Source organism: Podarcis gaigeae (assembly GCF_964106915.1).
Source record: "Podarcis gaigeae genome assembly, chromosome: 3".
Taxonomy (NCBI): domain Eukaryota; kingdom Metazoa; phylum Chordata; class Lepidosauria; order Squamata; family Lacertidae; genus Podarcis; species Podarcis gaigeae.
The window spans coordinates 53,393,984-53,411,467 of NC_139680.1; the positions used below are offsets into that span (position 1 = coordinate 53,393,984).

A 17,484-nucleotide genomic window follows, 5' to 3' on the forward strand; every position below is an offset into this window, starting at 1 on the left:
CCACATGTATTCTGCAAACATTTCAATGTCTTTGGTTTGGGCAGCTACACAACTTTGTCTACATCCCCATACCTCAACTCTTCCCCCACAAACTCAAAGGGGTTTTTATGCACCACCCCTGAGATTGTGAAATCGCAGTTTATTTTATGATTGCAGGGGTTTTTATTTCAAATGATGGCAAATCTCAGTTGTGTTTCCTGGTAAATGATGCTGACTTCATATGTTGAAGTGATAGATGTTTCAAAGCCCATACAAACATTCCTGGATGATAGATGTTGGATTCCTGGGGTCTTTTATCTATCAGCTTTAGTTGCCAGGCAGACTCTAATAATACTCCAGAGCAGGCATGGGGAGTAATCTGATTAATGCTTTAATGCAAGTCCACCTAATTTCAACTTCCTGAAACAGTATGTGAACAGAAACACAGCTGCAGTTCATCCATCAAAATTCACACATCTTCAAATTATGCGATACACCTTTCCAACCAAACAATGTGCTTATTTTAGGGGAAAGTATTTATGATATTATGTGGATAATAGAATGTATATTTTACTGAAAATATCATGCAAAATTGAGTATATTAACAAAAAATATTGTGTGTATATATTAAGCATCTTTGCATTCAGCATTATTTGTATATCAACAGAAATATACACTAAAATGCAGACAATTTTTCATGATTTTTTCCTCTTCTTCTGCACAAACTGGTACAGAAATATGGTGAACCAAAAAGAACAGTGGAAATGTGAGAAACTAAGAGGAAACCCAAACAGATAAGATTCACTCATTCACAGACTTCCGGGTTGACGCGATCGGTCTAATGGCGGATTCCCTCCGAGCTCCGGAGGGAATCGGCTCCGCTGAAGACGGGTCTTGCCGCGCCGGCGACGCGGGGACCCTCAGAAACCACAGGTGCTGTTACCTGTGGACTTGGTGACTCAGTGGGCACCTTAAGCGCCCTCCTCGACAATCGAAGAGCCTTTTTAAAGGCTGCGGAGAGGGTACGAGGAGCGGCGTGGTGCTGGGAGTAGACCGCTACTTCAGTGGAGTGAAGCCGCAAGCCATTGCCGGAGAGCGTCAACTTTCTTCCTGATATTTGGACTGGAAACAAATACCCCGTGAGTAGAAGGAAATTCGGACTTTAAAAGAAATTTATACCTTTAATTTGGAACGAACGGGGGGATGTGCTAAAGGGAAGTCCGCACCCCCCTACATACAGATAATTTGAAGCAAGGAGCGAAAAACTAAGATCGGGGAAAAAAACCTCGTGTTTTTTGAGACTGACAAGAGATTCCATTAATTTGTAAGAATAAGCTTTTATTTCTTTTTAAGTTGTGCTGGAGGGAAGAGGTGAATTTTGAAAACTTTTGTGCACCCCCCCCCCCCGGATCCAGGAGCGTCCCGCATGAACCTAGCGTGAAAGAACAGGAGTTTGACAGCTGACAATCGAGCTGTCAAACGGTTGGATAAAGATAAGAACTGTATTACTTTATATCTCTTTGGTTTAAAGGTGTTACATTTAACTAGAAGTGGTTGGAAACAAAGTAAATAACAGGGTAAAAGACTGTTGGCAAAGAACTCTGAATAATGGCAATCCCCCTAGGGGGAACCAGTGACATTACAATGGCTGCAGAAGGAAAATTACTAGCAGAAATAGAAAGAGCCTTTTTTCTCGTGGGAACCTTGCAAGAGCAGGCTATGGTTATGGACAAACAACTCACGACCTTGATCTCTAAAACAAGTAATCCTGCTGATGGAAATAAGGATTTGACTTTAAAAGATTCTGCAGCTGAACCAGAAAAGACATCTTTGGAGCTGGTGGAAAAGGAGGTCGGAGGGGAAAAAGTACAGATAAAAAATTTTGAACAGAAATTTTGTCAGGAAACAAAGAAGAAGCTTTTTGGATTATAAACTATGAAAAGACGAGACAGAGGAGAAAAGCAAAGGAGGAAGTCGCCGGATACTATGGAACATTGGAGGTTAAAAGCGCAAAGAAACATAACTGGGACTTCCTCCTCTTTTCTGGCCTTTATGATTTTGAATTTGGGGGATCTTTGGCAGAACCTTGGCAGCAAGTTTCTTCAATTAGGTTTGAACTGAGAGAAGATGAACTGACTGCGACAGACATCCCTCGAGATCTGAAGACCAACAAAAAGGACTGCCAACAGAATAGACAGAGAGAGACTGAAAGAGACTTAAAGGCCTCTGATGTGAGGAATCCGGGCTAGGAGTTTCATGGGAGGACAGTTATTTGGGAAGGGACAGATACCTGGGCAGGGAGGGAGTGGGAAAACAGAATCTAATTTTTTTTTTATGATTTTTGGGTTTTGTAATTTTGATCTATATTTTAATATAAAAAAGGGGAAATTTATGGTATAAGAACCTTGATCGATCTTAGAAAAAGGATCTAATGTATATAAGAGAACGGGACAATAAAATTGGGCCTAACAAAAAGAATTAAGTTTAAACATAACAAGAATAGGTTAAGGAGAGGAATAAGAACTTGCTGAATTAAACATGGAAATTGGGATGTATGGGGGGGTGGGGGGAAGTCAGGGAAAGAGGGTTATGAAAGTAAGGATATGAAAGCATTTATGTGTGTTTTTTGTTTGTGTCTTTATAAAATGTGAAAATCCAATAAAAAATTTATAAAAATAATAATAAAAAAGATTCACTCATTCACACCCTTAAAAACATAGAAGAGGCAGAGGCAGTTTTTAAATCTGAAAGCAGAGATGGATCCTCCCACGCCTACTGCAGGGAAATTACTTCTTGCCTGTTGTTCTTCCACTCAGAATGCCTTCCAATAATCACAAACATCTGTTCCAACAATCACAGCTCTCGTCCAATTATTTGCAACACATGGATTGACAGATACTACAACATATGCACCCCCTCTTCTAGAGAAGGAAAAAAGTTTGTATAAATATTCTCAAGCTGGAAACAGAGTCAGTTCACCATTGATGTTCCAGCAGAACCTGAAGAGGAGCCTTTCCATCTGCTCCTGAAAAACACTGTTAAAGCTTTCATTTTTTTTGCAATGGCCATCATGTTTTCCCAGTCTCCAAGAGGGCCTGGCACTGTGGTAGTCAAATAGATAGTTGTAACGCCAGGTTGTCACAAAATGCCATCCCTAGTTGCTGCACAGAATCCGGGACCTTTATTGGGAGGTTCCAAGATCAACATGCACATTCTTTTAGTGTAATGTCTCCCAAACATGGAATAGTCACATACCCTTTTTGAGAGAAAGAGCACTTGGAACCCCTGGGATCTTGCACTGCTCAAACTTGGGGTGGCATGCAACAAGATGGCATAAGAAGTCTTTCTTGACAATAGATTGCGGGGGTAGGATGCAGAGGGCTTCTTCACTGCTTTGCTGTCAGCTCCAGCCCAGTTTCTCAGAGATGGGCAGTGGGGTCAGGATGGCACTAGTGATGTGCCCCTCTGAGCTCCTGAGACCTTGCCCAGGGCCTGATGTGTTTGATCGCTGCTCTCAGGTCTAGGTTGGACCCTGGACTAAATGGACCCTGGACTAAGCTCTCTAAGGAGACAAGCAAGCAAACAGGCATCCCTACAGGTGGGTTGGGTCTGCAAGGATTTTTGCATGTGTTAGCATCTGTGTGTCCTTGGAGATGGAGGCAGCATTGGCAATGGCTCAGCATCCAATTTACTCTATTCTTCTCCCCTGAAGGAGAAGGCTTCTTGCTGACTGGAAGAGGCACCAAGCTTGTTCCACAGCAGGTGGTGCCTGGTTTGGAATGTCCAATGTTACAGGGGCAGAACATTTTTCTGCCAACCTTCTGGCCTTCTGGCCTTCTTCCTGGGCTCAGACGCTTCTTGGGATCCTCATTTCACCACTTGCATCTGGCTAAGACCTTCCCATGAGTGAGTGGGATGACATGAGTGAGTGGGATGATTTACATAGCCATCTGGGCAGAAGCAGAGGTAGTTGCTCTGGCACCTGGGGGCAGGGTGAGCATATCAGGGGGGTGCCGCCCACGGCAAGCAGTGAGCATCTTTTGGAGGGGGCAGCGCAGCAATGTGACCCCCCCCCTCAGGGATGACACCAGGGGTGGCCCACACCCAGCTTCCTCCGCAAGTGCATCTGGGACACCAATAGTTGGTTAGTTTGCTTATTTTAAGAATATTTTTTGTTAAATTTCAATTACAATAATCCAATGGTAACCTCCTTATAACACTGCCAAATTAAAACACAATTACTAATCCCAATAGATATCCTGGGATTCCTTAACATTTGCATATGGGGTCAGAAATTAGGACATGTTGGAATGTAGAAAGAGAAGAAGCGGACAGTACAAATGTAATTTTATTGTGGTGTTTTAAAAAAATTAATGCACATATTTGAACATTAGGAAACTATTAAGCCTCATGAGAGTATTCTGTTGAATCTTATAAATACGGTAGATTAAATGCACTTTATTTCATCCTTCCAAGCTGAAGGCAGACTCATGATTCCTCATGGATGTCCTAGCAGAACTTGATGGGCAGCTTTTCCATTCTCTCCTTAAAAACGCTGTCAAACCTTTCACTTTGTGCGACTGTCATCATGTTCTTCCAGTCTCCAACAGTGCCTGGCCCAGGAAGCAGACAGAAAGAACGTGCATTGTGGTGGTCAAATAAATATCCATAACTCCAGATATATTCCATCCCTAGATGCAATTGTCAGGTGAATATGTCAGGGATTCTGCAAGCAGCACCAAGTCAGTGTGATCTACCATTAACTTAACTTTGTGAAGAAAACCTCCTATTTAAACAAGGAAAAAACAACAGGGAAAGTACATAGAACAACTCTAAAATTAGGAAATGACAGAAACTGAGAGTTACATGAAGACTGGAAAAATGAAATCACCATTACTTGGTAGCTATCACATATCAGTGTAAATATCAGGTGAATCTGTAGGGGATTCTACAAGCAGCACCAAATCAGTTTTTCTACCATTAACTTACCTTTGCGAAGAAAATGTCCTTTGCTGTGGTCCATGAGATCTGGTGGAGAGAACTCATAGTTTGCCCTGGGATCTGCTTTCATTTTATTAAATGTAGCCTGATCCACAACAACATCCACCTCCTTTTCCGTCAGTCTCTTTCCCAGGAAGTTGCATAATTTCAATACACAGCTTCTTAGATCCTGAAATGGAACGTGGTTTTAATGTTGGGCCATCCACAATAGAGAAACCTGACAGCCTAGAGACTAAAACTCATGGAATAGGCAGGATTACAAGCAGGGAAAACAAGCAGCCTGCATCTTTCTTTGCCTAGTTTGGAATAATTGCCATTGCATTATACTTTCATTGTTGCTTTTATCCCATGAGCCATGCAACATGATTTATATTCCGGGGCAGCTCTGAGCAGTGGCGTAGCGTGGGGGGTGCAGGGGGGCCCGGCTGCACCGGGCACAACATCTGGGGGTTAGGGTTAGGGGGCGCAAATCCACGGGTTAGGGGGCATAAATTACTTGCCTTGCCCCGGGTGCTGACAACACACGCTACGCCACTGGCTCTGAGTCCACAAGTAAATAACTAAATGTCCCTGCTGCAGACACAAGGGGGGTTCTGTGACATCTCTCCTCAGCATCAGAGGGCCTGTGAAATGACATATCTTGCTTGGGATCATGACACTTTATTTATAGCCCCATAATGCCTCAGGGGAAATGGTTTCAGTGCATTTTTGCAGTCTAGGGTCTGAAAGCTGCACCCGAATCCATGGCCTGCTCGGCTTTGAAAAATCCTTTGGAAAGGAAGCGAGACCAGCTGGGAAAGCAGCAGCTGAGGGCACTTGAATAATCAAATTGCTTCCTTCCTTCATTTTGTAAAGGAGAGTTTTGATGGATGTTTAATATCAGACTGGATAGCATTTTGATAACTTACCTTCTTCATTTCCTCATAGGTAAGAAACAGAATATTGAAGTCATCTTTGTGAGAGTACCAGCCTTCCACATGGTCCAGCCATAAACTTGCAATTACTGATGTGAGAGATGTTGATTTGGCATAAAATGTAGATCAGATTAAAAATAAAAAACATTCAGAGAGAAGCAGTACGAACATATAAAGTCCATTAAAACAATTTTAAGGGATCATTTTAAGAACCAGCAGTGGTACAAACCATTAAACAGAAGCTAATACCATCCACCTTCATCAAACACTTTCTCAGAGAAGGAATTTGCAGAAGAGTTCTGCATTTCAAGGCTCCCTGCTGTGCTTCCCATCCCAATGTCATGAGAGAGTGATGGGTGGGCTGACATCAGTCTAGCCTTCCTCCAGCCCCCTTCCTTCCCACACTGCCAGTTTCCTTATATGGTGTGGAAGTTAATACTTGCAACATTTGGAGACACTGTCTGGGTTTCTGACTTAACTTGACACAAATCTCTACACTTGATTAACGATTAGGTGCTCCACCTTGTAATGATGTGTAGCTGCTGCATCCTGATGCAGACAGCATTCAAATCCACCTGATTTCCTTTGGGAGTTGGCCAGATCTATACCCTCCCTTCGGCATCAATGGACACCAATCATCAGTGGCATAAAATGGGGTAGTTGGAGTCTCAGTTGGAGACGCTTTGTGATGCATGGATGTGGAATTTCCTCAGAGTAACATGTGGCATCAGACATGGCATTCTGAAAAGGTTCCTTAACACAGAGAGAAATTCTTTAATCTGTTGTCAAAGGATAAAGATGAAGGGACAAGAGTGATTCATTTTAGAGCAGCAATTCATCCTTACCCTTCCCAGCCAAAAACCTCTCCATGAAAATTCCAAAATCTTCTACCTCTTCTAATTTGACTATAGTTTTGGAAAAATGGTAAAAGGAAACCAAGACATCCTTTGGGTTTCTGGCCACATAAACAACCTGCAGGAATAACAACAAATTCTTTCGATTCCTAAAATAATAAATGGATGGATCTTAAATATCTCTTCTTGTGGATTCTTGGTGCCTCCAAGTTGCTTTACAGCCCTGGCAGCCTCACCCTCTTTTGCAGCATGAATGTCACATGCACAGTGCAATCCTATGGTGTTGAATGAACTTATTCTTATTAAGTGTGTTGGATGGCACCCTTGTAACAGATGCCATTTTTTGTGTTTTTTTTAAATACTTTTATTTTGCTTTAAACAAATACATATAAATATAGACTACCAAAATTACAAAAGAAAAATACTTAATAATGATAATAATGAAAAAGCTAAAAAACAACAAAAATATCAAAGTACATGGCATAAAACATAAGAAGAAGGATGAGAAAAAAAAGGAAAGGGAAAGGGAAAGGGAAAAGGGAAAGGGAAAAAGAAGAAGAAGGAGAAGAAGAAGAAGAAGAAGAAGAAGAAGAAGAAGAAGAAGAAGAAGAAGAAGAGCCAGAACACAGAAAGGCTCATCTACTTTCCCCTTCCATCAAGGTCACAACAGATCATTATTCTTAGCAATTCTCTCTATCTGCATTCCAAGGAATCCCTCATTTTGGTATCAGGGAACATTTCACTATGAGGTATTATTCTAAACATAACCAGGTCTTTCTTGTTGAAACCTTATCCCCTAGATAATTATTTATACATTCCCATTCATCTTTCATCATCTTTTTAGGTTTATCTCGTAGTGCGTCTGTCAGCTTTGCGAGCTCCAAGTACTTGCACAACAAATGCCATGTTTTGAATGGGCTGAAGACCACCACATAAAATGGATGCTGTTGATGAACTTTCATAAATTGTGCTGATCAAAGAGCGAATGGAATGTGCATGTTCTGGCAAAAGTACTGTACCTTCAAGGAAACATAAAGACTGGCTGTGCAATGCTAGTTACAAACAATGAGTATCGTACTGTGCCAAAAGTTACAGAAGACCAGGTGCAAAGCATGAGAGTTGTGATATGCCAAGAACATGCTAAGCGTGGAAGATTGCCAAGAACATGTCAAAGGCAATGAGAAATGCCAATATTCAGATGTGCATCAAAAAGGACTATATAAGATCAGGCTTTTCAGGAGGGTTGGTGTGTCGGATGCAGCCAGGTTCCCGCTGTCTGCCCACCCAATCCAGAAGAAGAGTGGTGAGTGTATGTGTGATTGTGTGAGAGACTGAGTGCATGTTCCTTTGTCTTGTTATGTGTTCTGCTTGTTAATCAATAAAGCAATGTTATGTAGAAATTCCAATATATTGGTTGTCTGACTGCTTACTTGTGTTCTGCCTGAAGTGCACTGAATCTCAGATAAAAGAACCTGTTTTATTCTTAACACCCTCCAGGACTTTTACTATGGTGGAGCATAAACTCTGTGCTGTTTAGGAGTTATGGGAATTATTCCAAACTCAGGGTGCACAGAGCATTATTCATTCATATGGACAAAGGAATTGCAGTAGGATGAACTGCCCTCAAAAATGGAGAAATGTTAACGGAAACTGAGATGTTCATTCAAATAAGGCAAGACAAACACTGAATATAATCAAATAATAAATGTGCTGTTTCCTACTTTTGCTCTTCTGTTCCTTAACCCTTTGGGTACTAAATAGTAGGGTAGATGGGAAGCAAAGAGACGAGGTGATGGGCGACTGACATAATCCACATTGCGGACATTGTACTCCAGCCACGGAGCCCTGTCTAGTAAGTCGACTTTTTCAGTTCCATCTCGGTGACCTTCATGATAAATCAAGCTCAAAATATTTTGGGTCCATATTGTGCCTATAAACGAGAATAAGTTTACTTAATTTCATTTATATGGGTATGCGGGTGGCACTGCGGTCTATTTTTTTAAAAAAATAATATTTATTAAGACTTTGAAAATTACAAAAAAGAAGAAGAAAAAAGAGGCAACAACACTGCAATACATAAAAAATAAAGAGAAAAAATAAATAAAAAAACAGAAAAAATACATAAAAACCAATACAACAACACAGCAACATCAACAAAAAAGAAAAAAAGATACAAATCCCATATTACATATCTTTATCTTTCATTTGCTTGTTTCCTTGACCTCCTCATACCTCCCTTTTTGTATTCTAGCTTAATTAGTTGTTTCAGCAAATTCTTTCCATCTTTCTCAATTTTTATTGAATAATTTATCTTAACAGTCTAACCTATTAATTAACTCAGCAGATCCTTTCCATCTTTCACCATATTCTGTTATTCAATTTGCCTTAATTTATTTAACCTTACCTTACCATAAAATACCTTAGAGCTTAAAACTTAATACTTATTTATACATAACTCCTTATATCATTTCTACTAAAGTCAGATAGTTTCATTCCAACATTTCCCCTACTATTCATTAATTTTACAGTAATTCCCAAAATAAAAATTTTTCTTTATAAACTTTCTTCCAATTTTCATCCAACGTTCCTTCTTCCTGGTCTCGGGTTATGTCAGTCCTTACTGTCCATTCCATCTAGTCCATCAACCTGGTAATCTTATGTCCAAGGCTCTTAAATCTCTTCCATGCCCCTTCTGCAGATCTTCTTCTTCTTGTTTATACTTGCACATTTCCTTGTCTTTTGTTGGTCTCTTTCTTAATTTCTTTCCTTTCTCATTGAGGAGTAGGTCTCTGGGGGATTCCAGCCCAAAATTGTCTCCATCTCCCCTCATCAAACCAGCCCAGAAAATATTTAACAATATGTTTCACAGTCCCTCCGAAGTTAAGAGCCTCCTCAGCTCCAAACTTTCCTGGCCCACTCCAAATTCAATCTTCAAAAACAGCGGCTTATGCTCCTGCAGGGCCTCGGATCTCTCCATTTGTATTACTTGAGGTGCAACCGCAACCTCCTCCATTATCATCTGCACTTGCACTTGCCCAGTCAAAACAGGTTCCTGTGTTGGTCCCTGAATGATGTCAGTGTCAGTATTCCCTGTTTGTCCGCATTTACTGCCTACAACAGTCATCAAATCCATCTTTTCATTCATCAAATCCATCTTCTCATGCATCTGCTCCAACAAAGCACTTGTTTTGCAAAGAGCAAGCACCAAAACTTCCTCCCAACACATCTTTATTCAAGGTCAAAAGACTGGTCCCACGATCTTAATCACACAGCTGTAAAATCCCCAAGTAGACTGCAGCAACAATTTAACAAGCTCCCTCTAGAGGGGACAATTTCTATTTGTGTCCATCTTTTTAAAGCAAGTCCAACAAAGGAAAGTTACTTTTATTTTTCAGATATTTTGTTTCTTTAGAATGCAAAAGGCAACATTGGAATCAGTTTGTTTCTCTTTTTTTAGCTATCTGTCAAAATGTTCCATTCACAGTCAATGAACGTCTCCGACAATTTCTGTCTCTGACTCCCCGTTCCCAGGTTTGAGACGGTGGAAACTTATCTTTCTTTACTCCCTCTCCTGCAGGCTGAACAGTCAAAATTCGCCCCCCTTTTTCTCCTGCTTCCAAGGGGGTTTTAGTGGTTATAAATGAAGAAAAATTCGACCTTTATAAACGACTTTCCAGGCTATTAGCTTACAAGATTTTTGCTTCAGTCTATTTACAAAAAGCGGGAGGCGGACTTCCTGTTTTGAACCTTCCCGCTTCGGTACCAAATTAGGGTGTTTCTTGATCCAATTTTCCGTTTCTACTCACGGGTACTTGTTTAGAGTCCAATTGTCCACAGGAAAAGTCAGCGCTCTCCAGCAATGGCTGTGCGGCTTCACTCTGTGAAAGTAGCAATCAGTTCACAGCACCGCGCCGCTCACCCCACTTCCTCCACCTGGGATTTCTAGCGGGTCCCCACCTTCGCCGCGGCGGGAAGACCCAGTTTCCATAGAGCCAGTTCCTCTGGTCAGAGGAACTCCGTCATTCGCCGATGGTGCTAACCCGGAAGTCTCGGCACTGAGGTCTAAACCACAGAGCCTAGGGCTTGCCAACCAGAAGGTCATGGTTCGAATCCCCACGATGGGTCCCTGCTCCTACCCACCTAGCAGTTCAAAAGCACATCAAAGTGCAAGTAGATAAATAGGTACTGCTCCGACAGGAAAGTATCCGGCATTTCTCTGAGCCGCTCTGGTTTGCCAGAAGCGGATTCATCTTGCTGGACACATGACCCGGAAGCTGTCTGTGGACAAACGCCGACACCCTCGGCCTATAGAGCGAGATGAGCACAAAGCCCCAGAGTCATCCGCGATTGGACCTAACGGTTGGGGGTACCTTTACCCTTTACTTTAATTTCATTCATTGTCATGAATGTACTTAGTGCTTTAAAGAGAATAACTAAAAACAACATGTCTCTGCATCATGGAGCTTACTATCTGAATTGCAACACTGAAAAGAAATGAGAGAGAGGAAGGGAATCAACACAGCAAGCAGAGGCAGATTTAGGGACCTGGATACACAGGTTGCCAACACTATGATGTCAAATAGAAGGTGAGAGGTGGGGGGCACCAAATTTTGGTGTCACACAGACCACCACTGAAATAGGGAACAGAATGAGGAACAGTGACCAAGGCTTCCTTTCCATTGTGGATGAGAAATGCGAAGTTCAACTAAAGGTTTCACAGAATCTGAGGATTTGGGAAGACAGAACAATATTTGCTAATAAGTTCCTTTATTGTTCAGAAAGCTACCAAAAACTCTATTCCAGATTCTTCACAGCACATTATACAAATGATAGACAAAGTCCAGGGAATAAAAAAAAGGTCTGATTCTCCAAAGTACTTTGATTCAGCACATTCAAACTATGATTTTTTTATCAATGTATTCCAGAAAAAGGAATGTTGACAAATGGCCAGTGAGACAAACATAATAGGCAAAAGGCAGTTGCAGAATCCTTTCTTCATGTCACCCAAGTCCTAAATGCCTGTACAGTGCAGAAATTCCCCCCTCTCTCCTCTCCCACTCCCAGTTATTGTGTCTTCCCCACCCCACCAACCCTCCAAGGCAGATTTGGGGAACACTGGGGACACAAGGGGAGAGAAGAGTGAAGGAAGTTCTGGTGTGGAAGTGGAAGCTATTGAATGGAGTGCACAACTGCATTGGATACGGACCCCCGTTATTATTGGCAAAACTGTGGCAGATAAATGCTGAAATAAAGAGTCACAGGAAAGTTCTTAAGAAGAGAATTTTACAATACCATTTTACCACCACATACAAAATCCTGAAAGTCAGTGAATACAATAAACCCTTAGCAAGCACATTTGAATGTTTTTGATGTGTATTTATGCTGTTTTCCAAACCTCATACAGGTTGACACTGGTGGAAAAGTCATTATTTCATCTCTTTTTTTGAAACAAAACAAAACATGGCCCAGTTCACCTTTATGTAACCAGGTAAGTTCCATACTACCCACATTGACCTCAAGTTTGCATTTGGTTTTAAACCTGCATTAGGATAATACAGATACTATGTAGATATATGTGGGTATCCGTCAGGGTTGAATTGAAATGATGGTTCAACCTACGAAAATGTTCTCTTACCTGATTTTGGATAAGTGACTATAAATACATCACTGTCTCTTATTTCAAAACCCTCCAGGGAATCTAAGTACTCCACTGAAGTAAATACTGGCTGGAAATAAAATCCTTTGTATGTGAAAAGGTATTTCTCCTCTGGTTGCATTGCAGCCTAAGAATAAAGAGAAGAGAATAGTTGCCTCTATTATGCGACAATGGGAAATCACAAAGAAATAGAGGTGTCATTTTGTCAAATCCTACTCTTTTTGCAGACCCCGTAGCAGAATCCCATGCTTCTCTTCCATCACAGGTGAGCAACATAAAGGTCCATCATTTAAAGAACAGACACTTGACCCACCATTGAGGAAACAAAGTATTATTTCCCCCTTGCTTTAAGTGTTTATTAAAATGGTGCTGCTTTCAACTCAAAGCTGGCTTTGCCCTACACAATAAGGCTTTTCTCTTTCACCCTGACATAGTTATTTCTCAAGTGCATGTGTGCAGCAGGCAAAATAGCAGCCCTTGGCCTCACTTTATGCTGCCTGGCATCATAGTTTGGTCAGTGCTGCTATCCTGACACTCATTCTTGTACTCAGGGGAGGTGGGAAGGAAGCAAAAAACTGCTCCCTGCAAATGGTTCCAGGGAAAATTAAAGATGGAATCTGTTGGGAACTCTTGCTCAGTTCCTCCTGGGTTCTTGATCAGCTTCAAGAAATTGGGGTGACGTATTTTCTGGGCCTCCTGGGACCAAACCATAGATGTGCTGGGGACCACAGGGTGGCAAAGAGAAAGGTATTCTTCACCGCCCATCTGGCTTCCATTGCCAGCTCTGGCTGAAACTGCTGCTGGAATGTGGTGCCCAAGGACGTTCCATGGAAGGAATGCTGTCCTCAGCTTCATCTATGATAATACAGAGAGTTGGCTAGACATACAATGGGCCCTCTAGGGCAGGCGTTCCCATACTGAGACACCACTGCCAAGATAGATCTTTCTTCTTCTTTTTTTGCCTCCTCCCTGTGCCAATTTCTCTCCTCCCATGTAGCGTCTGACAAGGAAAGCACTTGCAAGGGTGGGCTCAGTGCATGGTATAAGGAGGCGGGGAATTGTTCTGGGAGAAAGTTCAAGGCTCCGTTGGGTGCTGAGGAAACCAAAGTTGTTGCCAGTTGTCGCCAGGCCTTTTATACCTGTTAGGATATTTCAGGCCATAATATAGAATATGATGTATGACATCAAGATTTACCACCTTGTGTTATTATAGATGAATGGATACTTTATAAACATTTAAATAAAAATAAAATCCATTGCTTAAAAGTGATAAAGAAATAAAGTGCCATGAAGCCTGAAAATCACTTTAATTCTCTATATAAGTTTTTTGTTTCATTGCTAAGAAATGTAACAACCATTTAGTGGAAAACATTGTATATCCAAAATAGTAACAAGAAAAATACTCCGTTTGATTTTCCAATATATAAATTAAGGGTTGTATCCCATGCCAAATGAGCAGTGTTCCACTTGCACAATGGGAGTTCACATTCAGTCCCCTCAAAATAACTATTAATCTCTGGTAGCACAAATGTTGCATTCTGTGTGACAGCATAAAAGAATTTGAACTATGACAAGAGTTTCCATGCATCTGATGAAATACCTTATTGCCCTGCAGAACTCTTGCAAGAAAGAGTAGATTAGTTGTTTGTCATTCAGTAGTCCTGCTTTTCCCTGGAAAGTTTAATTTACAAGAAAACTTACCTACCTTTTGTTTTTAGAGTTAAAAAGTGTGCAAGAGAGAGGAAGAGACCGATCTCTTCTACAGCTTGGAGTATTTCAGCTTTTCAAGGCTCACGTTCAGCGCTCTCAAGGAAACTGCTTTATAGAATTCTGTTAACTAATAAGAGTTTGATTAAATCGATGGCTCCTCCTTAGTAAATAATTCCTGGCATGTTATGCAAGAAAAGAACGATAAAACAGGATCATCTAGGCACATTATGTAAAGAACAACAGGGGAAGAACTTTTTTCTTTGCACAAGGAACAGCCAATATCAACAGTGGTCTTTGCCCGTTTAAGAAATAAATGCAGTATTACATCTGGTCCACTAGTAGAAAATGGGCTCAAATGGTACGAGAGACCTGAGATTCACCAATGTCTATTTGAAGGAGCGGTGCACCCCCATCGTTCTGCCTGGACACTGAGGTCCAGCGCCAAGGGCCTTCTGGCGGTTCCCTCACTGCGAGAAGTGAGGGTACAGGGAACCAGACAGAGGGCCTTCTCGGTAGTGGTTCCTGCTCTGTGGAATGCCCTCCCAGCAAATGTCAAGGCAATAAACAACTATTTTACTTTTAAAAGTCAACTGAAGGCAGCCCTATTTAGGGAAGTTTTTAATGTCTGATGCTGTATTATTTTTAATATTCACTTGGAAGCCACCAAGAGTGCCTGGGGAAACCCAGCCAGATGGGTGGGGTATAAATTCTTATTCTTATTATTCTTATTATAAAACTTACTAAATAATTAGCACTGATTGTTTTAGAAATCTGTCCAAGAAAAGTAGCAACCTTTTTCATTTGCACACAGCATATGTGAGATCAAACATTACTCAAGCCCAAGAATAAACTTTCAAATCCAATATATTGGCATTAATCGTTCCCACCCTTCAAAGATTTTGAAGGATTTTCAGAGTCCACATCAAGATGGACAACTCCCAGTCATTTTAGTCAGAATTCCATGAAAACTATTTCCCAGTACACAATGCCACATGCAGAAATGGCTCATTTTGTTTTTGTTTATCATCTAAAGCTAATGTTTTCAGGAATACCATTGCATAGAAAATGCACTTGATGTCTTCCTGTGTTCTCCTTGCTACTGTCCAAATGTATTCTGCAAACCACTTTCAATGTCTTCGGTTTGGGCAGCAGCACAACTTTGTCTACATCCCCATACCTCAGCTCTTCCACCACAAACCCACAGGGGTTTTTTATGCAGCACCCCTGAGATTGTGAAGTTTATTTTATGATTGCAGGGTTTTTTATTTCAAATGATGGCAAATCTCAGTTGTGTTTCCTGGTAAATGATACTGACTTCATATGTTGAAGTGATAGGTGTTTCAAAGCCCATACAAACATTCCTGGATGATAGATGTTGGATTCCTGGGGTCTTTTATCTATCAGCTTTAGTTGCCAGGCAGACTCTAATAATACTCCAGAGCAGGCATGGGGAGTAATCTGATTAATGCTTTAATGCAAGTCCACCTAATTTCAACTTCCTGAAATGGTATGTGAACAGAAACACAGCTGCAGTTTATCCATCAAAATTCATACATCTTCAAATTACGGGATACGCCTTTCCAACCAAACAATATGCTTATTTTATGGGAAAGTGTTTATGATATTATGCGGATAATAGAATGTATATTTTACTGAAAATATCATGCAAAATTGAGTATATTAACAAAAAATATTGTGTGTATATATTAAGCATCTTTGTATTCAGCATTATTTGTATATCAACAGAAATGTACACTAAAATGCGGACAATTTTTCATGATTTTTTCCTCTTCTTCTGCACAAACTGGTACAGAAATATGGTGAACCAAAAAGAACAGTGGAAATGTGAGAAACTAAGAGGAAACCCAAACAGATAAGATTCACTCATCCACACTCTTAAAAACATAGAAGAGGCAGAGGCAGTTTTTAAATCTGAAAGCAGAGATGGATCCTCCCACGCCTACTGCAGGGAAATTACTTCTTGCCTGTTGTTCTTCCACTCAGAATGCCTTCCAATAATCACAAACATCTGTTCCAACAATCACAGCTCTCGTCCAATTATTTGCAACACATGGATTGACAGATACTACAACAAATGCACCCCCTCTTCTAGAGAAGGAAAAAAGTTTGTATAAATATTCTCAAGCTGGAAACAGAGTCAGTTCACCATTGATGTTCCAGCAGAACCTGAAGAGGAGCCTTTCCATCTGCTCCTGAAAAACACTGTTAAAGCTTTCATTTTTTTTGCAATGGCCATCATGTTTTCCCAGTCTCCAAGAGGGCCTGGCACTGTGGTAGTCAAATAGATAGTTGTAACGCCAGGTTGTCACAAAATGCCATCCCTAGTTGCTGCACAGAATCCGGGACCTTTATTGGGAGGTTCCAAGATCAACATGCACATTCTTTTAGTGTAATGTCTCCCAAACATGGAATAGTCACATACCCTTTTTGAGAGAAAGAGCACTTGGAACCCCTGGGATCTTGCACTGCTCAAACTTGGGGTGGCATGCAACAAGATGGCATAAGAAGTCTTTCTTGACAATAGATTGCGGGGGTAGGATGCAGAGGGCTTCTTCACTGCTTTGCTGTCAGCTCCAGCCCAGTTTCTCAGAGATGGGCAGTGGGGTCAGGATGGCACTAGTGATGTGCCCCTCTGAGCTCCTGAGACCTTGCCCAGGGCCTGATGTGTTTGATCGCTGCTCTCAGGTCTAGGTTGGACCCTGGACTAAATGGACCCTGGACTAAGCTCTCTAAGGAGACAAGCAAGCAAACAGGCATCCCTACAGGTGGGTTGGGTCTGCAAGGATTTTTGCATGTGTTAGCATCTGTGTGTCCTTGGAGATGGAGGCAGCATTGGCAATGGCTCAGCATCCAATTTACTCTATTCTTCTCCCCTGAAGGAGAAGGCTTCTTGCTGACTGGAAGAGGCACCAAGCTTGTTCCACAGCAGGTGGTGCCTGGTTTGGAATGTCCAATGTTACAGGGGCAGAACATTTTTCTGCCAACCCGCTTGGTGCCTCTCTGTCCTCTAGGCTACTGGCCTTCTCCCTGGGCTCAGACGTTTCTTGGGATCCTCATTTCACCACTTGCATCTGGTTAAGACCTTCCCCAGGTTTATTCAGCCCCACCCTCCTGAGCTCCTCCCATTGATTTTCAGGATCCAACCATTCCCTCTGTGATGTCTCCATGGAACTCATGACATCATTTCTTAAGATTTAAAGGTAGCAGTGGGAACTTCTGATCCAGGTTCTATGTCATCCAAAATTTGCTTTAACCCTTTCTCTCTGCTCCATGATCCCGATGGAAATTCCTCCTTTTCAGTCTGACCCATGAAGGAGATTGCTATGGGCATCAAACATACACTGTCCAT

The 17,484-nt window shown here is 41.5% G+C and overlaps 1 protein-coding gene and 1 long non-coding RNA gene across 2 annotated transcripts in view; one reads left to right on the forward strand and one right to left on the reverse strand.

Annotated features, from left to right (window-relative positions):
• The window catches only part of LOC310841073, a 58,789-nt gene that overhangs the window by 11,510 nt on the left and 29,795 nt on the right, over window positions 1-17,484 (forward strand). The window contains exon 2 of the long non-coding RNA XR_014562324.1: window positions 12,599-12,669. This is a non-coding gene — a long non-coding RNA (uncharacterized lncRNA). The remainder of the gene's footprint in view (window positions 1-12,598; window positions 12,670-17,484) is intronic.
• LOC310840989 (amine sulfotransferase-like) lies at window positions 4,310-14,216 on the reverse strand. The gene is made up of 7 exons (XM_083731488.1): window positions 14,106-14,216; window positions 12,384-12,531; window positions 8,470-8,678; window positions 6,740-6,866; window positions 5,889-5,983; window positions 4,969-5,149; window positions 4,310-4,592 (listed from the first exon to the last, which is right to left on the reverse strand). The coding sequence occupies exons 2-7, from the start codon at window positions 12,523-12,525 to the stop codon at window positions 4,489-4,491; spliced, it is 858 nt and encodes a 285-aa protein (XP_083587614.1). The 5' UTR covers window positions 12,526-12,531; window positions 14,106-14,216; the 3' UTR covers window positions 4,310-4,488.